The sequence below is a fragment of the Phlebotomus argentipes genome, unplaced genomic scaffold (assembly GCF_947086385.1).
Source record: "Phlebotomus argentipes unplaced genomic scaffold, Phlebotomus argentipes genome assembly contig_33, whole genome shotgun sequence".
Lineage (NCBI taxonomy): Eukaryota > Metazoa > Arthropoda > Insecta > Diptera > Psychodidae > Phlebotomus > Phlebotomus argentipes.
In genome coordinates this window covers 1033439-1061283 of record NW_026776167.1, presented here as the reverse complement: position 1 = coordinate 1061283, position 27845 = coordinate 1033439, and the positions used below count along the sequence as shown (strand labels likewise).

Here is a 27845-nt window from a genome sequence, read left to right as displayed (position 1 = left end):
TAACACCGCCATCTAGTGGATAGATAATATACAGCCGGAAAAGTGGAGATTGAACAGCGAATATTTTAAACATTTTTTCTGGCAATAAATAAACAAAATCAATTCATTTAAATATTATTTATTAACTGACATTCTTATAATTCATTTATTGAGAAAATTATAATTAGTACATTTTTATCATATAACGATATGAAATTTAAATATATTCCTTTTTATTTAAAATTAAATTTCTACATTTAGTCTTATATTTTTTTTTACAGAATGCAAAAAAGGTTTGTCAGGAAAGAACATTGGATAAATACTTGTATTTTTTCTCTTCTAAAACATTGTGCCTCTATATTTATTTAGAACTCTTCTCACACGGTGTGTCTCATAATTCAAAGAATTTTTAACAATTAAGCGTTCTCCACACTTGATTTTATTCAACGAGAAAACAAACCAAATTCTCACACTTTTTGCTATTAGGAGATCGAAGAAAAAGGGTTGAATACGGAATGTTTGCTTATATTTCCTTTCAATACATTATATCATTTTCTGCTTAATTCCTCACATCATTGCTCATTCTTTTTCTCTGTTCTCATTTCCATAAAAACGAATATGAAAATAATTTGCAATACTCTTTTTGTAGCCTCTTTGAAAAAATATCGCAGAATACTCACTGCAGTGCCTCTGGAATTTACCATCTCTTGTACACTGGCGAGAGGTCTAAAGTCAAATTCTTCAGCACAATATTCCGGGCTGTGGAGCGTGTCTGTCGCGATGATCTGATAATCTCCAGTACGAGACCGCGACAATCGTTGCATACGGCCATCAATTCACCGCGAAGACCTTCCTTCTGCTCTGCCGTTAGTGTAGTAAATCTATTCCTGGATGAGTAAAAGATGGTTAAGGAATGTTTAAGACAAAGAGTTTGATGGGGAAACCTTCTGTCCAGCGTACTGCTGTTAGAGTGCGGACGAGCCGGACTCTGAGGAGGAAGACTTCGTGGTCCTTCCATACTTCGTGACATGATAGATGAGATTCTCGTTGCCGAAATTGGGTCTTTCAGGCCAGATGAAACTGCTGCTTCCACCACAATGCTCGATCCAGGAGTACTTGATGTGGATCTTTGATGCTTAGGAGAAGAAGGCGCGCTTCCCACGGTGTTTCGAGTCTGAAATAGCATGGAAAAATTCAAATCTTCGGCAAATGAGCAATAAAGAAAGATTATAAAGACCTTCCTATCAGACTCAGGCCGCAAGAGTCTCTCCATCAGTGATCGTGGAAATGACTCCATGTCCACACCTGTTCCGTGGTTGTTGTGGCTTGGCGATGGAGCTCCAGAAGTAGTTGGACTACTCACCAGTGATGGCGAGAGCAGCATTACGGGAACATTACGAAAGTGTTCGGTTGGAATTCTCATCTGTAGTCAAAGGAAAATCAGTTAACCAATTGTCCAGGGACGTAAAGTTGATCCTTCTTACTTTTGAGTAGCATTTGGAACACACAGTTTTTTGACACAGCTTACAGAGAACACCCCAAGGGCCAAAAATGCTAAAGCGCGTCTTTAAACACAGGAAGCATACCTTCAGGCAACAGAAAAATAGAGAGATATTTAGCAGACGCTCCAGGACTGAAAGCCAATCAGCAATCTCTATTATACCTTTCTCTTCTCCACATCCTCCTTAATCTTCACCTCTACGGGCAGAAGTTCGAGGTCTGCCTTCGTGATGACTGATCTGATATGCATGATCTCCTTGAGAGTGAGCGACAGCCGGTCACTGATATTTGCCTCTTTCCACTCCTTTTCGTCCAGACTATTTTTCGACCATGTCTCCATTGAGCTGAGATTTTCTGTTGCCGACACATTCACCGGGTGCTCCGACTGGCGAGACTCCGGCCTAGATGGTGGCATGGATTGACATTCCGGCACGCCCTGATGGCATCCGACGATGGTGTGACGTCTCATTGAGGCTCTCCTCGACTCGCATTGCGTGGCCAAGTCATACGCTGCAAAATACGACAAGACATTAAAGCATGATCTGCACATCATATTCGCATCCACAGAGTGACTAACTAAGGCAAATAATAACTCGAGAAGCAGTTCATAAGTCTAATAATTTGTCTCTATATTGCAGAAAATAGAATTGGAAGCATGAGAAGAAGACACTATTTGATAAGGGATAACATGTCTTATTTACATTCTAAAGCCGTGTCACAGAATCTATGATATTCATCGTGAGTGATTGTGTTTCCTGAAACAATGATTGCATTGATAATTTCGAAAGTTAATCATCTCATGTCTTCTTGAAGAACTCTATAAAAATGTCTAGAGAGAAAAATTTGGATTTACTGGTCCTCCGAAGAACTGTATTGACACTGTTGGGATTGTTCTCATTGTTGGACTCCTCTCGCCGTTCACCGCTACTCACGGATGATCCGTCATTCCTCAGCACCACTTCATCGTAAGTCTGGCCCGGCTCATAGCAAAGCTCCTCATCCTGCAAAGCAAACCAATGCAAACATACCATTAGCCATTATGGTAAAATTTCGAGAGCGATTTTTCGCCAGTCACGATTGTAATGGCCATGCAATTTTGCAACGCGCGCCACACACACACACAACCATTATTAATCTCGAGATGAAAGGGAGACATTTGCACAATTGTAGAGTGCTCTTATTCAGACAACACTCACAATTGAACCACGAGATATGCCAATGAAGGTAGACAAATTGTACAACACCAAAATTCTCATGAGGTATTTCAAAATTCAGAGCACAACTGTGAACTAAAGATTGTTGCTTATGGATATAGCTTTTGGAATTAAAAGAAGAATTCCGTATTTTCAAATGTGCTTTCACATATGTATATAAGGAAAACGATTCTGCAAACGATGGCAAACGAGGAAAACGATGACCGCATATCCTACAGATGCTGCTACGTAAGCATCTGGAATGCAGAACTACGATTTTCTCTACGCTAATAAGAATTCTTTATTTTTTACAGGTATTTGTAAAAAATTTCACGAACCCTGTAAATTCTCTTTAGACAGTGTTGACGTAATAATAACTAATGTCAGTTTCTGCATATAAAGTTGTGTATAGTGTCCCGTAATTCTGTCATTTTTAACACATTCTGCGAATTCATTGGAGCGTTGAACTTCATGTGAAAATTACTTTTACAACTGACCTGGAATAGTAAGGGATCAACAGGAATTAATCTCTGTCGACTTGTTCTCGGTGATGACGTTGGCTGCGAATCACACGGAGTTTCTCCACGCTTAACATTGTCCATCTGGCAAGAATTTAAAACTGCAAAGAGAGACAATATCTAATGAGCATATTACACAAGTGCTGGAACATCTTTTCACACATCATATAAATTCTGGTACAGGCGATATTATTTCCTAAAGAAAACATTTGCTTAATCACTTGAGTAATTAAGTGAAAAGTAATACTTTTGTTATCTCACAGGCGCACATTTCTTTGCTTTTCTGACTCACTCAGCACACCTAAGATGTGGCTCAATGGGACACGTTTTTCCCTCAGAAAATACACTTAGCAAGGAATTGATAACCATTTGATCACGATAAAATTTTTGCGGTCTAATAAGAGCACCAATTGAGTGAAATGGTTAATGTTTAATAAATCTAAATTCATGTGGTATTGCACAGTAGCACGCGAATTAAATAAGATTATTGTAATCATGCATGGTCTCATCTAGCAAATTAACATTGATACATTAATAAAAAGAAACACCCAACTTGTCGAGAGAGTAGAATTCATTAAGGCCCTGATAATTTTTGAAAGTTCATCACCATTTTCCGGCCTTACGTAAGACCTTAGGAAAACTGTAATTTTATTCCAATTTGCTGAGGGTTCCTGAAATTCTATTTATATCGATTTTCCGTCCACCCTAATTGGGGCACACTGGAGAATTGCAACAGTTATGTATATCAAGGGAAAATGTCTCCATATTGTACCTGAACGTGGCTTTGGTGTAGGTGGATGACCGCGCGGGGCCGCTCTTGGGGGCTCTTGAGGACAATACAGCGAGTCCCTGGCCGCGTCCACACCACATGGCGGAGCATCTGGGGAGTTCTTGCCCACTAGCATAACACTAAACACACAATGGGAAGTTTTTTATTAGAATTTGGGGCGCCGACCCAAGGAAATCGACCCAATGCGTCACACTCCTTTGGATGAAAAACTCCAATATCAATCACTGGACTGGAGGCACTGAGAAGAAGCACATAGAGATATCGATCTGATGAGAAGGAGACTGTTTGTTCTTCTATCTGAGAAGAATTTTCACCACTAAGGCCACTTGGAATCCGACATTTTCACATGAGAAGGCAATTCTATCGATCCGATGCGCCGTAGACCCGAAACAGCTGATTTATAGCATATCTCCGCTATTGTACAATCTATAGAGAACACCACATGATGGGATCGTCTCCTGGGCTGTGATACAATCTGCACTTTCTTGTCTGCGAACTTCGAACCCGTAAATGAGGTGCAAGAAATGGAGCAGCGCGTCTAACGGATGGCGATTTGTAACGCCAATTAAGGTAAAAATGTTTCCCAGAGACAATAGCCAGCACTTCAATACGACGGACCACCTCAAGATGCCAAGAGGAACTGAACGCGGTAGCGACGCTGGAACTCTCTCTTTTTTACTCTCCATCGCTATACACGCTCTTCTTATGCCCATTCAATTCCAGCAACATTTCGCGTCGGCGCGGAACCAACGCGCGCCCACGACCAAAATACTTGTGAGATTTTGCCTGTGAATATGTATCAGGAAATTCGACTGTGTGATAAATGGCGGAATTTTTGGCATGGATGACCACTTAAAAACACAAGTACCAGCATCACAGTACATCTCTTTCACAGATCTGTAAGTAGAACATGATGAAACCACCACATTTCATAAGGCGCGTCTAACACACAAATCACTGTAGCGAAATAAAAGCGTGTAAGATGAAGATTTGCTAGAGACATTTAAACAATCTCAGGCGATGCCTTACAAACAGTCATAAATACGATATGAAGATTCTATCATTATAAAGGGATTTTTTATGCCAAGATGCGCGCAACATCATTATCGCGGAAGCGAAATTTCATCATGAAGTACTGGGTAATGTTGCTCACACACAAAAACCTATCAATTTAAATAACCATACACAGCATCTTCGAGACACACTTTCTCTGACATTAAAAATCATCTTGAAGAAGAAGTTGTTTCCGCTCTTCTGTGCGGTTGGAGAATAGATTGAAAATAATAGCCAAAGAATAAAAGCGACAATAACCTTTCATGATCACTTAAGCACACTCTCTTCTTCAATAGACCACCAACGTAAGAATTATACAAGATCACTTGAAACTGACAGCACCGCTGACCATACCACTCTGATGGCTGAAGAAAGATCAACCACAGCAGACACCTTTTTGTCACACTTCTCAGGAAATGCCACTACTTAGCGACCGTCAACCAGTTTCATTCCCATAACATTCCATTCACAAAACACACCTAAAGACCAACCACTGACCATGAGAGATTTTCATTCTACATCTACAAGAATACTTAAAAACCTCTCAATTTCGGAGGTAATTAAAATCCCCACCGCACTCGCAAAGATCAATCATCCCAGAGCTTCACGTGTGAAACCGAGTATGGGGCAGATGAAAGAGAATGTTTGGTGAGGTATTGAGGTCACTCACACCTGGGATGAGGAAACACACCGACTAATCTGTCTGCAAACACCTAGATATCTTTTGTATGCCTGGCGATCTAATTTTGATTGAATGCTGTTGGAGGAAAGTGAAACACAATCATAAACTCTGATATTCAATAGGATTGGGAGTGATATTGTTTGGGGACTCAGAATTGCCACATTACCACTTACATGCAGTGCAGAAATCATCAGCATGGCTCAAAAGAAACCCACAAAAACATGCAGAATTGCCTATACAATGGCGTTATGCTGTTCAGATTTTAAAATAAGATCTCTTACATCCGACCATAATCAAACACATACGCGTGACTGCAGAGTAGTGAACTTTAATGTTTGATCATGCAAAACCTTGTTGTAATTTTATTTCTTTTGCTGACAAAAGATTTATTATAAAAATAAAGAGATGTTGCATCAAATTTCATGTTAATGATACTAGAAATTCTTTTTAATAAATTTCATCTATCAAAGTAAAATAAGAAACTAAAGACGAGTTTTTTAAATGAAGCTGTCATTAAAACCTCCAAATTTCCGCTATTGTATTAATGAAAAAATAATTCCGATGTACAAAAATTCCTTTGCGTGCTTCATCAATTCCATCACGACACGGTGGATTACTCCTTATTGACATACACACATTTAATCATTTGAGAACAGAGAAACAGACCAAAATGCAAACACAAAGAATAACACTGCAGCCAACAACCTGTTTCTGCTGCCCCACAAAATTGATACACCAAATGGTGCAGAAAGACCCCAATACCTTGACTTCTTCCACGTACCAAATTGACTTTCAATTGCATGTCTTTGGGGAAAGGTGAATCTCTCTCTCTCTCAGTATGAGGTGCGGTATCGCTCGATTGATAGAAGAAGCTTGAGATGATTGACAGGCAACAAAGCCAATCACTTCTCTTGAGTCAGTGAGCCAAATCTTGAGAGATTTATTCTTTGCATAGTGAAGAAGTCCACCCCCAATTGAAATGCATTAGAGACTTTCAGGTGAAACTCACGTCTTGTCTTGTGTCGTGGAATTGGCTTCAGAACTCGACCTTTACGTATTGAGTCCAAGAGTTGATCTCGCGGAGTTGGCTTCGTCTTGAGCGGCGGCAATTTCCTCTCTGAGGCCTGAAAAGACATTCGAAGGTGAGAGTAAGCAAAATTAGGGCATATTTTTTGAGCATTCTTCCTATGGTGATTTCATATCCCAAAATATGAGCACACATTTCCTCACACCCTCTTCATCTGGAGTGTCGAAAGTGTGACGCAAATAGACTGTCTTTCTTTACAGCTCTAATGATAGATTATTACTCAAATATGAACCTATGCAATCGACCTTGTGAAGGTTTCTACTATCTATTCCCATTAGACCTCATTAAGTGATTTCACACCTTTGTCTTTGATAAGCGAAAATAAACATGATTCTTCTATTTTTTTTCTCATGCGATATGAAGTTGTAGAATTTTGAAGTCACCTTTTTCAGTGGCGGCCTCGATCGTATAAACTCAAGGATCACCGCGTGAGCATCCTTTTTCACCCTCTGCGGAATGTCACCGTTCACCATTACTTTCCTCAAGTTGTACTTCCTGGACCGAATATCCTCCATCAGGATTTCATATGGAGTCAATTCGTATTCAACGGGTGTTCGGGAAAAAGAACACTTTTTAAGTCTTACACCTCTTCTCAGCTCATCCACGACTTGCATCCAGAATCGAGCCTTTGATGAGAAAGAAGAAAAAAGGCAAGTATTAGTTGTAATAAAGTATACTTGATGGAATTAATCAAAACATGTATATGTAATAGCGATGATGTCTCCCAACATACTTGCAATGCTCTCCATATTCTAACTTCAGACTATTTCGCAAAGCATTGAAAGAGATATTGAAGAATCAGACAAGTGCAATAACCTCGATCTCCCGGAAGAAAATACTTCAACAGGTAAAAACTCACCCAATCATTGAAACCTAGCTTATCTAATTCCTGCTGCGATGTCTCCGCATCAGCTTGTATTCGAAGTGATTCCGACTCTGCAAGAAACAATAAATTAGAAGAGGAAACTTCTTGATAGAACACAAAAGGGCAAATTACCTCCTTGCAGTACTTTTTGCAGAAATATTCGCAATTCTATACTCTCGGTGGCGAGTGCACGACACACAGCTTTGTAGTGATCATTTGGAAATGACAGTGAAACACGTTTTGAGCAGAGCTGTTGGGAAAGAAAGTACAAACGATATGTCAAGACTAAGTAAAAAATATCATTCAATTAAAAGAAAATCTATGTGCTTTTGTAAATATTCAACGTGAGGATATTTCTAATGTTGACAACTGAGCAAAATTGTATTGGAAAGTGCAAATGACACAACAAATTATTTTCTATGCGCGCCCGCTTGTGTGCATCGTATAGAAGAAATGGACATTAAGAAACCCCCCGAATAAATTACACTCTTGTAGCATTTTGCAATTCAACATCGAACCAACGTGAAGATTTTTATCACGGAAGGAAAAAGTCTTTTTCGAATCTTTCTCTCAGTCTCTCCTCTCAATAAAGAGAGAATTTGCACTGCTCAGTTGTGGCCTCTCTACATGACAGAATAAGATTTATTCAGAAAGGCACACTCAGCATTTCACAGTCTGTGCATTGTGGATACGAAAAATGGTCTCCTAAATAGTCTAGCTTGGCGTATATGTATAAAGTGAGTGAAAAGGCAAATATAAATTGGGCTTGTCCGCAATGTGGGATGGTTCTAATGCATAAAGAGCGATTATTATGCAATAACGACTATTCACATGTTTGTCTTACTCATAGAATACTCGGCAGATATTCCACCAGGCTTACCCGAAAAGACTCTCTTTCAACGCCTCTGTAGTGCGCAAATCAATCTGAGAGATTGACACAGATAAATGCATATCGCACGCCTCAATTCCCCAGATTCAATTCATGCCCACTATTCGGCGCCATTGCTTTATACTAATTAATTACTCAATTGATTGTGTGCAATTATTATGAATAGACAAAATATTCGGCATATGATTTTCCTTTTCGTCGAAACACTTCCTCATAGTTTGTCAGTCAAACAAGTTACATTTCGCATTGTTGAAGGTGTGGAAAACGGTCTATTACTTCAAGGTCCATTATGGATTCATAACAATTTGCCCATGCATTCCTTCCACTCTTTTTCTTTCGCTAATCACATGTCGATTTTATACATCATATTTATTGTAAGATTTTCAATTAAGCAATCTTATACATGTGCAACAGGGAGAAATATGCGTCTTCAGCCGCATTTACCCAACTTCCTTTCCAATTTTATATACTAAAAACTTTCGCTCGCAAACAGAATTAATAATAAAATGATTGAGTGAGAGAAATTCCGCACAATCAAAACATTCACTCGTACTACGCCAGAACAATTAATGTCCACATGCAAATCAACTTACTTCCAGCACATGATCCATTTCTTTGGTTTCCACGAACTTCTCTCCCTCCACAGCGTCCTCCGAGTCCCTCTCGATGCCCTCGTCATCTACATCTGAAAATAAACGATACTTAAATCCTTCCTTCATCATCATCATTCACCTGTAAAGAGCGTTACAGTGTCAGACAATCTAAGATAATAACATTTTTATCTCGCTCTCCCACACATTACATTTTTATTGTAACATCATTCTCAATCTCACACTGTGTACATATTTCGTTCAGAACAAACATCCATGGTTGTTTGCCTATGACTGAGAAGAGACGATCTTGCTTCATTTTCTCAGCATTTAGAGAAACCATAAGAGAAAGAATAAATAAGCTGAATCACCTTATAATGCTGTGATTTCAACGGTTGTCAATTCAAATGCCCAGTAAATTCTTACTTAGATTTATATTAACGCAGAAAAACATGTGATAATCTAGATACGGAATTGTTTCAAAATGACAAACTTCTTTCATAACTACATATAATTAACAGTTGTAAAAATGAAAAGTAATAATCATAATTGAATAAATTTCAAATTATTTTATTATATTACCTAAGTCCTTAAAATATTTGACTTTATATGTTTAAGAAATACGATATTTTTGCCAAAAATATACACAAAATCTAAATTTTTGAAGCCCAAATTATAATATTTCAACCCACAACACAATTTCGTGAATTTGAACGTCTTGCACAATGACGAGGAATTTTTTTCGAAGGAGGATTATTTAAATTATATAATCTCAATTTGAATCATCATCACTGTCTATATTTTGAATTTTAAATTCACACCTAAGCAAGCAAGTCTTTCATCGACAACAGAAGCTGCGAAATTTGAATTATATGAAGAATCCCAGCTAATTAGAGTTGATGCAAGTGCCACGCACAATGGAATGCTTACCTTCGTAAGTCATCACATTTATCAGTTGATCAAGTTCTTGAGATACGACGCACTCCTCATCATGCGAGAAACTGTAGTCGAGAGCTTTGTAGACAATTACCCCAATCCTCTGGAGGACCTGCAGCCAAAAGGGAAACACATGAAATTGTTGGAATAAGCACGAAAAATCAACACTTTTTAACCACACATTCAATCTTTTCTAGTGATATTTATTTATTTTATTCCGCTACAAGAGAGAACAATTTTGAGCCTCTTGAAATTTTCTTCCGTTTGATTGTCATTTTAATTCTAGTATATTTGAGTCCTATTCATGCTCTCTGAACAAATGCTTAATGTGCAAAAAAAAGAAAGAAACATTCACCAATTCTAGCTTTCTGCGCGATCTGTAGCCCTGTGAATAATCTTCAATTTCAGTTTAATGGTACAATTGTGCGTTTAATCAAACGTAAAGTCGGACAATGAGGGAATTTGTTGGATTTTATGCCCAAATAATCACATTATGCTCTTGTTGCAGAGCCAATTAATCGGCAGTTTCACCATCCAGGTGCTATTCTGACTGCATTTGCAATGGAAATATCTCACACGCTCGAAATACTTAAATTATTAGCCAGAGTGCGTTGGGACGAGCGGGAAGAATAGCCCATTGTCAGGTGCGATCTCTCGAGACAGTGCCACAAAGTGAGTCGTGTCACTTAATATTATTCATTTTTATTATATGAAATTATGTCTGCGAACAATTTTAATTCGATTTATCAAAACACCTTCTTCCATTTCACGAGACGCGCTGTGTGAGAAGTTTTCTCTCCGCACAGTGTAGCTGTTTAGATGGCAAGACAAATCTCTTCAATAAGCATTTGAGTGAGAGACAACATTGTCTTTCTATGTAGAAGAATAATTTTTCATATGAATCTCTCCATGCTATTTGGGTCATCGCACCAACAGCAGTTATGATAGTTATCTCTTTACAATTTCTCCTTCCTCTTCATTCTTGTAAGCGCGCCTATCATCTGCCAATACTCCCTCTCACCATACCAATGGATCCAGAGTCTCACAACATGAAAATGCCGAGGAATATTTAATGGCAAATTAATGCAATGGAGTCGAAGAAATTGCGCGATTTATTTCACGAATCCCTGCCATCCAGTGACTCTCTTTCTCTCGCTGTTATGCAAAAGTTCCTTCAACCGCCAAATTCACCACTAAAAAATTTCAACACCACCGCTTCTGGCCACTCTAAATCCATGACAAAAGTCATTGCGAGATCATAAAGGCGAGCAAATGGATATAGTGGAATTTTCGCTTATGGCAAATCATGTACGGCATACATATTGACACAGATCCCGCGGGTCAAAGGGATCATTTTATTTTCGGTCAATTTTCGCCCAATGCAACTATTTTTCAATCCTCACTAGAGAATACCATAAAAGACATGACAATTTCACAATAATTAGCCAGTCTGAGCATGAATAAACCGCCAGTTATCATGAATTAAAATCGTCTCTCCGCGATGGCGATTGTGTCTCAACCACGTAACTGATTCCAATCACATCTCTTTACGTATTTCATTCCTTCCCGATAATCACGACAATTTTATTATCACTTTCACGTGATTACAAAAAATCACATGGCTTTTCTCTCAAGACTAGCTTTTCGCACCTTCCTTTTTTACCATACCAAAAATGCTCATCATGCCAACTATAATGGAAAAAAACTTCCACGATAGTGGCACAATTCTATGCCTAAAAACAAACTGAAGTGTGATAAGATAGCACCAAAATGTACTGCTGAAAGATTGATTAGATTGTGACTATTCTTTGTTACACTGAGAGTACGGAAAGAGTAAAAGACGAATGTGTTGCCTTTTAATTAATGTGTATCGAAGTTTTATGCGCGTCTCTTTTTTGTTTTTTTGTCTGTTTGTCCCCCAAATAATGTGGTAATACACTGCCAATTAGTACCGTAACCCCAATCTTGACTCAAAAGTGTATTTCACTGCTTTACTACCTTGTTAACATAGGATAGATACTTAATATGTCTCTTAAGATGATTTTGCCAAAAACATAATTTGTATTAAGCGAAAAAATATAACGTCTCAAGTTTCACTGCGATAGCCAAGGAGATAGCAATACGACATAATTATTAACATTAATGTAATGTGGTATCATTTATCATCACCTTTACAACATCCCAGAACATCAAGTCACACAAGTTCTTGCCAGCTCCGTGATATGAATATTTTCTTCGACAGCTCCTCTTTCTTTCTCTGTTTCCAAACACTTGTTTCAATAATCTCAAGACTCCCGCTGCTAAGCAATTTATTCTATTTTCTTCTTCTTTTTAATTACCCCGTTTCAATTTTCATGCATATTTAAATCTGTTTAATGAGAGAGACGTTTTTCTACTCAACTCGCCACAGTATTGAATGAGAAATTGATTCTCTGGTGAATAAAATCGTGCGAAGGCTTACTAACAAGCGTTACTGCTCAGTAACCACTAAAACTGCGCTCAAAATCTCGCTCAGATCAGACATAAACTCTCGCCTGAAACTAGATCTCAACTTTAGATTTTTTAGACAATTTCCAACCGAAAAATATGCCTTAAAAGACAATTTGAAAAGATAACTCTCGAGAATTCCAATTGAAATTCAAGAAATATTAAAGAACATTTTGTATTCAATACAAAAAAAATTACGATATTTTTTATGCAAAATATAATAATTTGCCTCAAATCAGACTCAGACTCAACATCGTTAATATACTTTTACCGAAACTAATAAACTCACCTTTTTCTGGGACGTCACGACGCACTTCCGCGCATCTGAAAGGGAAATAATACAAATTCATTAATTAATGTATCAAAATATTCTGTGCTTGTGTGATGTTAAAATAATGATACTAATTTGTATGCCACTGACTTCTCATGCTTAGTGCCTTTCTAGAGTTTCAAATATATAAAAATGCTAATTAGTTTCACTCTTTGGACGGCACATGAAAATCTGACAATCTGATCAAACTCCCCCAGTTAGCGAGAATAATAAAAGAATTCACCAATTGCGTCGTGCGAAGAGAGAGAGGACCTTGAACTAGGATATTCATTTCGATGACCTTAATGGCCAGTTTAGCAGCAAAATACAAGAGTTTTGCATTTCACCTGCTTAGTTTTGATACTTATAAACACATCTGCTGTGTGTCTTTCAGTTTCCAACACGAAATGGAGATTTGTAAGTTGAAAAAATGACATCCGCACATTCTGATCAGTTTTAACCAGAGCAAAGCGCCATGCCTTCAGAAGTGAAAAAAAACCACCAATGTCAAGTTCACTGTAGAAACAATACATCAAATGATTTTAATTGAGAAAACTCCCGTGAAGATAAATCCAGCGCCGTGGATAAGCACGATGGACAAAAAGGCGCAAAAAAGAAGGTCAACATGAAATACCTTCTCGTAAGACACGCCACTTTTTTCGGCTTGAGGGGGGTCTTAATCGCGCCCAAGAAAGCCATATGGGAGAGACTGTCTTGCAGCTCTAATCATTCGCGCTTGATTTACACCGGATCCAAATCGATTTGTTTCAAACGGTTGTCTTTTCTTTTTCCAGTCCATTCTTTTCTCTATATTAGATTATTTTCATTAGCAGCAAAAATTGTTAACATTCAGACACAGTTCAATGCGTAACTTATTCACAATAACTCTCCTGATGCCAAGCAAAAAGCACACGGCGCATTTCTCAATTGTCCATCGTACAAGTTCAACATGTATACTCGCGGCCCAGGCAATGTCTTCCCATTGACTGCACAGACTTGAAGCTTTTCACAAGACAAAAAATCCTGTCAGACTTCATGTGCAAGTTCACTGCACAAAACCCGTCCAGCACGGCAAAACGATATAATATGTATTTCCTGTGTGATCGAAATGAAACAAAAACGCCACACTCACAAACATTTTCAGAATAAATATTGCCGAGTGCTCAACAGATTATGCATCGAATGTATTATATAGACATATAACATAAGTTAAATTAACCTAATCTTTTCGGCTGGGCCGAAGAGATATGTTTTTAAGAGAAACCCACAAAGGTGCAAAGTGTCAAGCAACACACACGATTCTTACTTTAATTGGCCACTCCAGTCTATTCATTCATCTTCAAGAGGCTGTATCGCCATTAGGTAAGAAGGAAAAGAAAGCAAACCTCGTGATGTCCCACATGACCGTGACTTTGGAATTCGCTCTTTCTCTCGTTCCATCATGAGAATTTGCACTCTTGAGCTCAATGGACAATTGTGCTCCCAAAATTAATACATTCATTTGAGGCTCACGAAAACATATAGTGGATTTAATGAGAACATTTTCACCAAAATGGGTCACAAAAATCATCTGAAATTCCCTCGATGAGAAATACACGATTTAGCGGGAGTTCTTGCAATAGACAAACTTGCGGATTTTGTGAATATGTTACTTTAAAAGGTACAAAAATTAGTTGGTTGCGAAAGACAACTCTAAACTCACCATTAATATTTCAAAAGGAATTTCAAGATAATATTCGGAATGACTCTAGCATAAAATAGAAATTGTGCACAAGTCATTTCCAATGCTTTTGTCACATTTTAAAATAAAATTTTGAAATCTTTTTCTAAACCTTTCTTGTCTACCATAATCACTTCAAGTCGTAAAAGTGAATAAGTCTCTCCTAAAGAATGACGAAAACTACGCATTTTATTGACTTTTGTGACATACACTTATCAAGAGCAACTCAAGAAGGTATGACTCAAAACTCAACAGGTAAGATTGATAAAAATAAACGACAACAGTTAGTCAAATCTTTGGCGATAACTGAATAAATACGGACGTGATGTAATGGTAGCCCAAATCCACATTCCCTCGTCAGAAACATTTTCCAAAGTTCACTCCCACGGCCGGAAGTTCAGTTCTGTGACCACGAAGAGGGGTCTGATGATACCCATGACAGAAAAAATGCGCATACATTGCGGTGAGGGGGAGAGAAATCAATTTAGATACATAAGTCTAGGCATTGTTTATTAAATTAGTTTTATTGTTTTCTTGTATTTTTTCAACGTGAAATGAATCTGAGCGCCTCTTTTCCCCAATATCTTCACTTCTCTAGCTTATTTTTGCATCTCTACGCATTGTTCTCACAGCCATCGAGGCGTCTTCACCATCTTTTTCTTCCTACATAAGCAATTGTCTGTGTCATAATTGCGTATGTGGAGAGAGAAGATTCAGCAAATATTTCTTATTATGGAATTGACACAATATCTAATATACTCTGTGTATAAACCATAGGATAGTTTCGTTCTTTTTTACATCTTCTTTCAAAAAATTAGCTATTCACACCGTTTCTCACGATACCAATTTAATGGGTAATGAACTATACAATATGAGATAGTAGGAAAAAGCATATATTTTTATATTGAACTATCAATGAGGCATAAAAGTGCCTTTCAAAACATATTTTGCTCATGTGCACGAACTTCAAAAATGGAATTCTCGATAAGAAATCACAAATTAATCCCTTTGTAGAATGTGACGATTGATTGGACTTGAAGATTAACGAGGAATTTTTTAATTTTCTGCATAGCTTTCAAGTCAAACAATCGCTCTAAAGAAAAAAGGCGCCAAAATAGGGAGAAAACAGAAGCGAACCAATAAAATTCAATGCACGACAAAAACGATCCCATTGATGGCATTTTCAGCAGAGGAGAAAATTTCCAATTGCAAAATGGAAAAGACTTTCCCCATTTGGCAATGCAGCACAACAGAAAAAAATATATAGATAGATAAATTTTTGTGGGACTTCTTCGCCAGGCCAGTTTGGATGATTTTATAAGCCCTCTGTCGCAATTGATCTTATCATGTGCTCGTCGATAGATAAAAAAAGACTAATCTGCTATATTTTATATTTTTCTCTTCTTTCTCCCCACATATAACCATTCAGCAGCTACACAAGTGAATAAACATTTCGGCCTTCGCATATTCATTCTACGCGACTCTTCAGCCCACACACGCATCCACCAAAAACCATAAGCATCAATTTCCCTTTTTCCCATTTCATCTACTATGCATATGTCTTTCTCTCGCTTCAAACTATGGCTTTTGTGGGGCCATCATTAATGATAGAATGAGTCAACAAATTGTCGCATCGCATTGGTGAAGAATTATTGTCCAACACCAAAAATCTCTATCTCAATTGTCCCAAAAACCTACAAATACATACGCTCAACTGTGACAGAGGCCAAATATTTATGAAAAATGCCACGGAAGAGAAAATTCAACATCTTCATTCTCGGCAGATGCTTTGGCTTGCAACGCAGATGCACTTAATTGAATAATTACAATGGGACTGCAAATTATGCTGCCGGTGAGAAATATCAAGAATCACTCTATTAAGAGCACAAAAAGGCCCTCGATGGCGCTTTCTTTGCAGCATATCAAGCATTACAAAAGACAATAAGAGAAAAGAAGACGTAACAGATACGCAAGAATTGTAAGGAAATGTGGTTTAAAAAACAAAAGTTACACTCCCTGTGGCAAAGCACATCATCTTCATGAAATCCCCTCTCCAAGAGTTTCTCATTCCCTCCATATGTATAATTTTTTCACGATGGGGGAGCATTAAATCAGTCGTGTTTCTCTGCACAGAGCGCAATTTTTCCCACCCAGAGGAATTCCTCCGCAGCCAAAGAAAAAGAATTTTAATTCAAGCACTTGCGAATGCAATGCACTGCTATTGTTACAAATACCATCATTATAATCAATGCGATTTAGCGGGTAGAATTCTTGTCACGAAATATTCAATGCCCAGCAAGAGAGGCCTTCAAGCTGGGCGACGAGAAAAATGCGCGAAAACACACATTTTTTCACTCACTTACGGTGATGCTTCGTAATGCGGAAAGTTGGGCATGTTGAAGCTCCTTGAGCAATTAGTCTAGCGCAACGTATAAAAGAGTGAATCTTGTGGTTTCACTTCCATCTTCATCAATGAATTATTTAATAGGTAAAATATATATCGAAGCAACTCTCCGTTCGGCAAATGCATAGGTTTACCGGCTTTCGAATGTATATATAACGCTGGCTTTTCATTGTGGTTTGCTCTTTCACAACGCAAAGTTCTTAACCCATGATTCCCATCGAATGCAAATGAGATCTTCATTGCTGGCATTAGCCGTATTTTCTAAAACAAAATTCTTTAATTATTCTTGCGAACATATAATCAACCGGCGTTTGAGCAAAAACGTTTAGGGTTTGCTATCTAATTTTTACTGAATTTACTCAAACGGATCTTAACTCAATCTCAGCCAAATGTATTCGCTGGGAAAGGCAGGATTTCTGCATCATGCTTTTATGCAGATCCTAAAGCAGTTATTGCAAGTATATCCTTAGCAATTCTCAAACTGTCACATTACCAGTTTACTGGGTTCTATCTAATCCATGACTTTGGACCAAATTAAGCGAGGTTAAACTCAGTTTTGTACCACATTTTAAAGGAATCTAGCAATTCTGCCCATTGCATTCGCCACTTGAGCCGAGAAACCGCATTGGCAGTTACCAGGGTGGCTTTCTGAATATTTCACCCTCCGAGGGTGCAAATCGATAAAGCTGCAAGACTCTGCGTGCCATGCATGAATTATCCAAAGCATTTTAAACATACCTTCGCCGCTGAATTGCACATGAACCGTGCCGTCGCGGTGCAGTTTGTAGTTCCTGGACAGCGTGGGCACCCTTAAGTCGTGCCTCTGTCCTTGAGGAGCGCTCAGGATCTCCTTGTATGCGCTTACGAGACGGTTCACAATCGCCCATGCCTGTTCCTCAGAAATTGGGGCGTTGAAGCTCTTCAGAATGTCCTGGAGACTCACGCAGCCCTCAGGATCGGAGCAAGAGTACAGGGGATCCTCCTTCTCCACCGTACTCCGGGCTGCTTTCGAACTGTGGCTAGGGCCGGGAATTGGTGCATCGTCACTAGCTGATGCCGTTTCACCATTCTTCATTGCCAATTTGCTCATCCTCCCGCTTGTCTCTCTTTCCTCTAGGCGAGATAGAAAGCTCTATTGTCAGACACTTATCACAGTACAGTTGTCAACAGAATGCACACACACTGGCCAAAACAACTTGCCACTGAAGTCACATGGCTCCAGAGCCAATAAGCACGCAATCACACGACAAATTCGCCCCAAGGCGTCTGGGAAGAGTGACCAGGAAGTTTCCGGAAGCAAAAATGCCTTGTATTCACAAATTACACCTCCTGACACTTGATGCACTTGCGCATTTTCATCACAGGTGCCAACACTCGGACGCACAATTCAACCCATCGGCTCACTGAGATGCCATCCACCATTCAATGCACTCGGCACGCGGTAAAGTAAATTATAAAAAGGGAAAGGAGAACACAGAAGCAGAGCAGGAAAAAATAAACACACGTACGAACAGAACTTCGCTCCGCTAGCGTTCAACATCAACTGCTGAACATGCGACTCGGCGACTGAATGCGAACCACACGCAGACCTTCCATGTTGAGCCACTGGCGCTGAAAGCGCGACGAAGAAAGTATGAGATATTGAAAGAAACGATTTTTCCTTGGACATTTCTTCACTCATCGCTTCAAAGTACAATAATTTAATTTTCACACACCAAAGGGGCACTCCAGGTCAATGAAGGGCATCTTTCAGGTGCTCCTCCCACAAGCGCCTCGTACGAAATAGTCGCTTTGCCGTGTGTCTTACTTTTCGCCACACATTCTGGGGCTGCAAAAAGCGCGATAATCTTCATGAGAATATATAATATATTTAAAAAGCTAAATAATTCCACTCACGTCATTGAGCTGAGGATCACTGCTGTATCTTATCAGCTTTGACGGAAGTGATAAGTTGTCCTGCGCGTTGGGAAGATAAATCGATGGACCGCTGTAATACAGAGAAACTCATTCAGGGAATTGTGAATTGTCGAAATGATTACATACTTTAACATTTCCTTCAATTTCTCTTCGTATTTCTGCCTTTCGCAACTCAACACAACCATATCCTGATGCATAGTATTGATCTTCGTAATAAGCATCTTCCTGTCGTCCAATAGAGTGCTGAAATATGAAAAACCATCAAAGAATACCCATGTTTCCCTAAGCAACAAAATAACTTACTTGATATGCTCAGTTTGCTTAGAAATCTTCTTCTGAATGATCTTCTCGCGCTCCTCATGCTCGCTTTCCCACATCTTCATGTTCTCCAGGATAATCTCTGTCTGCGCCTTGATCTCCAACAACAGTCTAACAATTAGCAACAACACACAGTTAGTGAGTTATTACTCTTCTTCTAAATGAACTAACTAACTTATATTCATTCTGAAGCTCCTCGTAATCCTTCTGCAGTATTTGATAGCGCTTCAACAAATCCTGATTATGCTTCTCAAAAATCGCCTTATCCTCTCTAATGCCCACAATCTCAGTGTCGAGTGAGATGAGGCGATTCACTTCCTGCTTCAAGAGATCCATTTCCCCCTGATTTGCTTTCAACAGATCCGACAAAGCACGACTGCGACCCTCCAGAGATGCCACTTCATCCTTGAGATCGACCATTTCGCTCTTTAGTACCGAATTCTCCTTCTGAAGTGATATGTTGTGCTTTTCCAGCTCTTGAGAGCCTCCACGAAGACTGGTATTGGCAGCATTCAACTCCTGGATGATGACACTCTCTCGTCTCATGCGATTAGACCGGACAGCTTGGAGCTCATGGTTGAGGTCTTCAATGGCATCGCGGTATCTGGAGACAAAATCATAGAATTTCAGTGATTTCGATTATTTGACCCTTTTTGTAATGTGATATAAAAACTCACTTGGATTCTCCTTTCTCGAAGAAAGTCAATTGATCTGTTTTCACCGCCAATTCAGCCATGAGTTCTGCCTCCTTTTGAGATGTAATGTGTAGCTTTTGATTGGCTCTATCTAAATCCTTCTCGCGCTTTTCCACCACAGCCTCTAGGGATGATATCTTCTGCTTCATCTCGCCCACCTGCAAAGCAACTCCCATTAAAACTGCTCATAAAAATATGTACTATCTCAAGGCACAAACAGTGCTGATCAAATCCTTCGTCTGCTCTGTCAACTTTTTTTTATCGTCAGCAGCAATTTGTTGCAGTCTACCCCACTCTAGACTCTTCCATCGCAGCGCAACTGTGGCTCTCGAGGCCTCGGTTGATTTCTGGTTCAATAACTTCTGCAGCTCCTGAATGCACTGCGTGTCTTTGTCCTTGATATAGCGTCAAAAACACGAGAACGAGAGAGGGAGTTATTTTAGTCTTCAACACTGCATTGATTTAGCGTCAACTGTGCTTTCAACAATACTCTGCATTTACCGAATCACTGCCACGCTTCCCATTGCCATTGTCAATGACCATCGCGGTTCTGCACGTGCAGAATCGTCGTTGAATGTCCAACTGCGACTGAAGAGTTTTGTTCTCTTTCAGCAACTCCTCAATTTTACCATCCTTCTGTTCTTGCTCGAGGCCTGTATTTTTCAGTTCACTCTCGAGAGTGGATTTCTAGAGGATAAAGTGTCGATAAATAGAAAAATGTTGGCCGATGCTAAGCACTCACCTCAAATTCCAATTGCTTGATCTTCGTCTCTGCACTGCTAAGTTGCTCAATGTAACTCTCAATCGTGTGCTGTAGATTATCATTTTGAAGTTCTAGATCATCCAGTAACGTCTTCAGCTGCATAGAATCCTCGATAAGGTCCTTCTGCTGTTGCGGCTGCTGCAGCAACTGCTCAGTAAGCGACTGCAGCTCATTAGACAGATCATCAATGATCTGCGTGTACTTGTTCGATTCCATCCTCAACGCAGAAACATTCTCTTCAGATATCCTCTCGGAAGTAATGCTTAGAACTCCACTTGCTTTAGATGACTGCAAGAGAAATGGGATTTTACATTAAAGAGCGATTTATTGCTCAAGGATTATCGTGTGGATTCAGGCAATTTATGTATATAGCAGAAAAGTTCTTAATGTCTGCAGAGGAATTTCCACGACACAACACATTAAATTGTCTCCATTTTTCACTCAATTTATTCGATTTCCAGATTTCCAAGTCATTTTTCATGTCTTTTCATCATTCTTCCGTTTCACCAGCAATTTAAGCCCCGCAATTCTTTCGCCAAGAAATCCACTGTCTGAGGATATTAAGGAAAATTATACTTAATTGATCACGAATGGGACATTTTCCCGTGAAAAACTTTTCACATTCAATCCCAATAAGTTCACACAAATTATCATTTTATCTATTACCACCCAACATGTAAACCTGGAGACAGAGAGCGTGTGAGAAACCACAAATTTCACACTTTGGCCCAACACTCAGTGACTCGTCAACACCTTCAAGGCTCGAAGGAAAGGTCTTTTGCCCCCAAACACTCCGTATATGTGACCAAATGGGTGGCAATCGTCTGCTCAACTGAAATAGAAATCGAAGGATTCGACACATGCACCTGAAATTTGAGATTGAAATGTGTTACCATTTGCAAATAATAAGTCTGTATTTGTGTATGATTCGCCCTCACGACATGTTGAGTGGGAGCTGTTTTTCACCAAGAGAAAGTGAAAAGGATCATCAGGATAGAATTTTTGGGTCATGCCTTTCCAGGTGTTGTCAGAATACGTTGACCCAGAAAGTTTTGGGAGAGACCAAATAAGCGTGTTTCATATTAATAAAACGTACATAAGGGAACAATTTTCACACATTTGCGTTTTGGAGCGTCTCCGTTTTTCACCCTATCCACCATGGCTGGAAAGACATATTGATTTTGCAATAAATCCACCATTTAGGAATATGTTATGCTCCCTCAATTTCTCTCTCTCTACAATATCTACTCTACTTTTCAAAGGCGTAGTGAAGTTCTAAGGGATTTAAAAGATCATCAAAAATTTGCTAAAAAAAGGGAATAATCTCAATGCTCTTGGATGACAGTGGAAGATAGTGAAAAAATCAACATAACGTTCATGTCTACAACGAATTGAAACTATGCATTATTTATGGAAGTTGTGAAAAGTTCAATTTGCCAAGCAGAAAACAGATGACTAATCCAATAATAACCCTGATTGAAGATCAAAAGTGAAGCAAAGGTAGACAGGATAGCCTGGAATTATTGTTAACAAATACTTTACGTTTACATAAAAGACACTTCAGCTGTACGCCACTGTGAAAGTTTTTTTTTTATAGTTCGCCACAGAGAATAAGTACTGTCACGTGTCGCTTACGGGACAGTTTTATAGACTAAAATTATTCACGCAACGCGGTCTCAGCATCGTGACAATTCTTGATCTCATTAGATGCTTAAAAGAAACACCCAACAGATGAAACCCCCTGGCAATCTGTCGTGAAAACCCCTCGTCAAGTGAATAGGATCAGAAGGCAAAAGGATACAATAATCTTGCATATTCACTTGAATAACATAATAAATAGTATTGAGCTCGGGCACGAAGAATAAGATTTATTGCTATGTTTATCGCATCATTCAGCACGCCATCGATACACACTCATGCAAAGGTGCAGTGATCATCACTTTTCGGCGCGCGCGAAATTTTTCCCTCCACGCGACGAAACGCGCAAAAAATGTTTCCCCCCAAAATATACAGCCTTTTGTCTTCCCTCCCCTCCTTCGCATATCACAAATTGTACCCACGAGTTTTCTTCACATGTCTTCGATTTGCCAATCGAACTCCAGCTGTGACTTTAGGATTGGAAACTTTCACCAAATTGACGCGATGATGTCGAAATTGCCACGCGATTGTGAGGAAAATTGACAAAGCCACGACATTTTGATACATACATACTTCATACAATTGCATGAAGATATTAAAGAGCCCTTCAGGGAAAATATTTATTACCAAATTTTAGTTGATTCAATAAACTAAACAAATGAGTATTTTAGAACTCATTCTTGATGTAATTGTGGCGTGTTGTTCTAAGAAGATACATACATTTGAGAGTAATCCATTCTGTAGACACGCACACAAAGAGCGCTCCGTAACGCATGACGTAAAATCAAGGAGTCAATAAGGCGAGTTCGAGAGAAAGGGAATCACAGCCCCAGTTCCAGAATGAGATTCTAGAATCTAGTAGAATTTCCTAGATTCATGGAAAAATTTCTGCACTTGTGTCCACATATCGTGAAAAAGAAGCACCTCAGGCTTTAGTGAATCAACATGCCATGCCTTAATAGTCGAAGGGTGAATCAATATATAGAGCGATTTGGCATTGTGAGAATTTGTGATTGCATTTCCACCATTTAGTATGTCCGTCACTCAAAAATAGATTCTTCTCACCCTCGAGGAAGGTCAAACTGTGTGTAAAAGCTCTCTTGCGCTCTCTGTCCCCATGCAAGCCATCCTCAAATGACGACACAGCCGGTGAATATCATTGACAAAACCCCTCACTCAAACTCACCCCACGACGACTTTTCTCCTCAGCTAACTCCAGGAGCGCATCGTGCACGTTAGCTCGATATCTTAGGTTTTCATCTTGTAGGAGAGTCACGTGGCGATCCAGTCTCATATTTTCGTCAAAGACATCCCTGAGGAGCTCTTGAATCAGTGTTTCACCAATTTCTGCATTTTTCTGACAAGGAATCAAATCAAAACAACAATCGTTGATAAATCGAATGAGTTATTTAATAAACACCATAAACACTCACCTGAATGATTTCATTTCTTTTCTTTTCTTACTAAGACAAATATTTACACACAAAAATGACTTTGTAGAAAAATATTTATTTCCCAAAAAAAAAAAACAATAAACAGATATAGAAAAATAATAATGTAAACATTGCCCCCTTTTCGCATGGCAAAAAACAATTACAACATGAAAGAATTAACAACGCATTACAGGCAACTTTTTATAAGCGTATTTCGATAAATCATTTTCTCCTTAATCAAGTTTAGTAAGGAAGCTCTTCATGGCATTAAGTTTCTTATTTAAACAATAAGGTTAGAATTATTTGTGAAAATAAATAGTCAACTATCCCATGTGTTAATAAATGTGAAAAGGAAATTGTGTTGGGTAGAGTGCCAGAGGACGGTAATCTGACGGGATTGGCCGACCCGTAGTGTTTCCAAAGTGGAATGTCTCAAAATAGGCACTGTTTTTGAGCATGACAGAAGAAAAAACAAGAAAAGCGTGTCTCTAAACATCATGCACTGAGCGCCACCAGCTCCACAAGGAGCCGCTCTGCTGGCCTCCCGGACTCACAGGTTTCCCGTCTTTTTTCATATTCTCCACGGCTGACTTCAAATTGGAAATTGTTGTCATTTGATGATGACACTTCAGCACCACAAAAAATGTCCAAATTCAGCAAAAATATTCAGTCATTCGATGATATACAATGCTTTAACTCACCTCAACTTCCAATCGATTTTTGTCAGCGAGGAGTTTGGCGAAAATTTCATTCGGTTGATGGTTTTCCATCTCTTTCAGGCGACATAAAAGGTCTTCATTGGCACTTTTTTGTTCATTCGCAACGCTTACGTGCTCGTCGATGGCACTCTTCAACTCATTAATCTGCAATAAAACTGATTTTGAATGCAATTTCTTAGCATTTCACCGCAGAAAATCTCACCACTTCCTTATTCTTCATAGCTTCCGCCTTGAGAGAATTCTGAATTGTACTCAAATTCTCAATTTCGAGTCTTTGCTTTTGTATATTCTCTTCTTTCATGGCATTTTCACGTTTTAACTCCTCAAGAATGGCACTAAAGCTCGTCAAGAGATCACTGTTACTGCCAGCTTCCTCCTGATTGCCGCCAAACTGAAAAATTCCCATTGTTAAAAACACTGGATGAAGTCACTATAATAATTTCTGTGCGCGGAAGAGAACAGAACTGTTCCAAATCACGAACTTTACTAATTTTATCCAACTTAATTTCCTTTGCCACACCTTCAGAGAGACGACCGACTGGTGGAGTTTGCTTCTCCAATCTGAGATTATTATTAGAAAGTACCAGCCAAGAAGCAGCAGAAAAGGAGCAAAAACGCATTTGACCTCTATATTTTGGATCTTCCTTCAAACTTCTATCACTAGAGAGCATATTAATTTAACAACTTCCATTCTATTTCTATATTTGAATTCCTGGTGAAATTCATCAAAACAGCCTCTCCAAAAATATCTCAGGAATATTGTCTGATTCACATGTGAAAAGCGCAGATGATATCTTTTTTTATGGAAGCTTCAAAGTAGGACAGCGAAAGGCACTTTAGAGAAGAATCACTGCGACATATGGTCAATTAATGTGACGCATGCACTGAACTATTCTTGTCTTCATACTCACACTCTTGCAGACATTTCTTATTTTGGTTATAACTTGTTGCATCTCATCTAATTGTTTCCCTTGTTTGCTCAAACGATCATTCTGAGAGGAAAAATCTACAAAGAAGAGAAGTGGAATGTGAATACATTCCTCGCTTACAACAATTTAGATGATAAAAAAAAAAAGATGTTATAAGAATAAGACACTGAAAAAGACAGGCCATTCCAAGGGCAGAACCCTCTTAAAAGCAATGAAATTAATGAGATTCAAATGAGAAAAGGAAATAAAAAAACAAACACTCGTTTTCCTCGTGATATTCACTTAATTTTCCTAAGAAGTTTCAGAATTTTTGAAACACTTATAAATGGAAGATGAAAAATATTTTCTCTTACTTTTCAGTTGTTCTCTAATTTGTGCCATTTCTCCGTGCATTTCGGCATTCTCTACACGAAGAAGTGAATTGGTTTTCCTCAAATTGAAGAACTCATGTTTAATTGCACTCAACATTTCGGTTTCTGGCACTACAACATCATCACTGTCTGGAATAGTCAATCCCAATTCCACATTTAACTGATTCAGTTCGTTACAGATGTCTTGGAGATTCTTCCTGCTGCTCTGAAATTACAATCACTCGATCAATTAAAGAAAAAGTGGATCGTTACATAACCTTACCATCTCCTTGAGATCTGTCTGCTTTGATGGCCCGTCATTAGATAAATCAACAGCTAAAGAGTCTGTAGAATCGCTTTCATGAGTGTTTATCTGAAAAGAGAAATTTTGCTGCGTTTTTTCCAAATCTGTAGTATTCACAAAATTGATTATTATGACTTCTTCCTCTCGAAAATCTTTACAAATTCCTTCGGCCTTATACACAATTTTTCAATTACAGGGTTAATAACCAACGGGGAAAAATACACAGAATCCCCATCACCACTACTTGAGCTGTTATCATCTGCAGAAGCAATATTGGGATACTGGAAAATCATAACACAAGTCAAAAAGGGGGTGGAAAGTGTGGCTGTCGCGTGTACCTTCTTAAGAGCCGTGATTTCACGTCTAAGTTCCCTGATGACATCGTCCTTAAAGTGAATTTGCATTCCCGCCTGACGCATTTGCTCTTCCAAAAGTCCATAATCTGATCGCATTTTCTGTATCATGTCATGCTTCATGGCAATTTCCTCAACAAGAACTTGGGTATCACTGGCGGCCTATTAAGGGTGGTTTTGCACATCATTTTTTTTTTAGTTTTACTCTAAAATTCTAATACTCCTCGAGTGAGAAGATTCACCTTGGATTTACGTGACAATCGTGGTAATCAAGGAGTAATTTTTTTTTATGAAAAATGAATAGTTTTTTTGGCCGAATTGTGCTTCTTGCCGCTTTTGCTAGAAGTACTAACCTTTTCCAACTCTCTGTTTTTCATCTGTAGCAAGTTTAGCTCTCTCTGCGTGCTCTCCAGTTTCTCCCTGAGGATTGCCTGTAAAATGTATTAGTCACTAGAAGGATATCCTCATACAATACTGTGATGACTCACATTTTCTTCGAATGATTTGTAGCCATCGTTGAAGGTGTGAATGGATGTAGAGCCACGAAAATCATCCCGGATGTTTGTCATCCCCTTGGATATGTCCTCGAGGCCTCCAGTAATGATTCTGCTGGTTTCTGGTGTCATTTCCACCGTGACTCTCGCCACATCCGGTTCCTCGCCATGCCGCAATTCCGTCAAGCTCTTCTCTAGGTCAGTATCGTGGAACTTCAGTCCTTCTGTGCTGTAATTACTGTCTCTAACAATACGTCGTAGGAAGATCAATAGGTTCTGAATATCGTGCTCCAGCTGAAACACTCTCCGGTCATGCAGTTTGTACTCCTTTTTCAGGCGCTCTTCCAGGAGGTTCAGCCGATCCGACACCACGGTTTCCACCTCCTCCACTGCTTTGACCAGTTCTCTGTTCTGCACAGTGAGATCCTCCACCCATTGCTTGTAGACGGGTAGTTTTACCTGAAAAAGAGCGAGAAAATGTATCTTTTCATCCTGTCTATGAGGCCATGGCAAAACTGCCTGTGGCCGTACAACTTTTATCCTTTCCAAGGGTGCATCAACCATAACCTCACTCTCGCTTTCTCACCTTCAGAGATTCCTGGTTATCATTCCCAATCTTCTTGTCAATGTACTTTATCTTGTCCTGGTACAGTGACGTGAATATATCAATTACACCCAGAGCACTGACATCAGGGACGTCTGCGCAAGGATCCTCCTGTACTTCTGACTGATCTTCTTTCTCCTCCTGATTCATGGCGTTTTGCGCAACTTGTTTTCACGCTATCAGCAATTTTCACTCCTTCACCCACGGAAAATCACACAAGAGCGGCAAAAATTGTACGATTTAAGTAGAAAAATAGATTTTCGTGATCTTCTTGCGCATCAAACAAGATCACAATTTTATTTCTCAGACCCACTTTGATCTCTTC

General features: G+C 39.0%; 3 protein-coding genes across 7 annotated transcripts; all 3 read right to left on the bottom strand.

Moving 5' to 3' along the window:
* Window positions 1-133: 133 nt before the first annotated feature.
* LOC132256874 (protein spire) lies at window positions 134-18545 on the bottom strand. 3 transcript variants are annotated; one of them, XM_059753457.1, is made up of 17 exons: window positions 17742-18545; window positions 12859-12893; window positions 10077-10194; window positions 9150-9241; window positions 7800-7917; window positions 7662-7738; window positions 7536-7565; window positions 7186-7428; window positions 6725-6839; window positions 3170-3291; window positions 2333-2480; window positions 2181-2234; window positions 1643-1989; window positions 1464-1565; window positions 1217-1402; window positions 924-1153; window positions 134-866 (listed from the first exon to the last, which is right to left on the bottom strand). In XM_059753457.1, the coding sequence occupies exons 1-17, from the start codon at window positions 18091-18093 to the stop codon at window positions 677-679; spliced, it is 2559 nt and encodes an 852-aa protein (XP_059609440.1). In that variant the 5' UTR covers window positions 18094-18545; the 3' UTR covers window positions 134-676. The 3 variants fall into 3 exon arrangements, with proteins under 3 accessions (XP_059609440.1, XP_059609443.1, XP_059609442.1); XM_059753460.1 differs by lacking the exon at window positions 2181-2234; XM_059753459.1 differs by lacking the exon at window positions 7536-7565.
* Window positions 18546-18657: 112 nt separating this feature from the next.
* Window positions 18658-23752, bottom strand: LOC132256886 (girdin-like). Of its 2 annotated transcripts, none has more exons than XM_059753474.1 (10): window positions 23521-23752; window positions 20676-20984; window positions 20435-20620; window positions 20152-20328; window positions 19916-20091; window positions 19414-19842; window positions 19224-19349; window positions 19047-19163; window positions 18900-18990; window positions 18658-18831 (listed from the first exon to the last, which is right to left on the bottom strand). In XM_059753474.1, the coding sequence occupies exons 1-10, from the start codon at window positions 23626-23628 to the stop codon at window positions 18736-18738; spliced, it is 1815 nt and encodes a 604-aa protein (XP_059609457.1). In that variant the 5' UTR covers window positions 23629-23752; the 3' UTR covers window positions 18658-18735. The 2 variants fall into 2 exon arrangements, with proteins under 2 accessions (XP_059609457.1, XP_059609458.1); XM_059753475.1 differs by having other exon boundaries at window positions 18900-18959.
* Window positions 23753-23827: 75 nt separating this feature from the next.
* LOC132256887 (putative leucine-rich repeat-containing protein DDB_G0290503) lies at window positions 23828-27831 on the bottom strand. Of its 2 annotated transcripts, XM_059753476.1 has the most exons (10): window positions 27503-27831; window positions 26911-27375; window positions 26776-26853; window positions 26408-26584; window positions 26049-26138; window positions 25769-25991; window positions 25398-25492; window positions 24689-24877; window positions 24469-24630; window positions 23828-24393 (listed from the first exon to the last, which is right to left on the bottom strand). In XM_059753476.1, exons 1-10 carry the CDS (start codon window positions 27668-27670, stop codon window positions 24256-24258), a joined length of 1785 nt encoding a protein of 594 aa, XP_059609459.1. In that variant the 5' UTR covers window positions 27671-27831; the 3' UTR covers window positions 23828-24255. The 2 variants fall into 2 exon arrangements, with proteins under 2 accessions (XP_059609459.1, XP_059609460.1); XM_059753477.1 differs by lacking the exon at window positions 26408-26584 and having other exon boundaries at window positions 23836-24393.
* Between the last annotated feature and the right edge of the window lie 14 nt (window positions 27832-27845).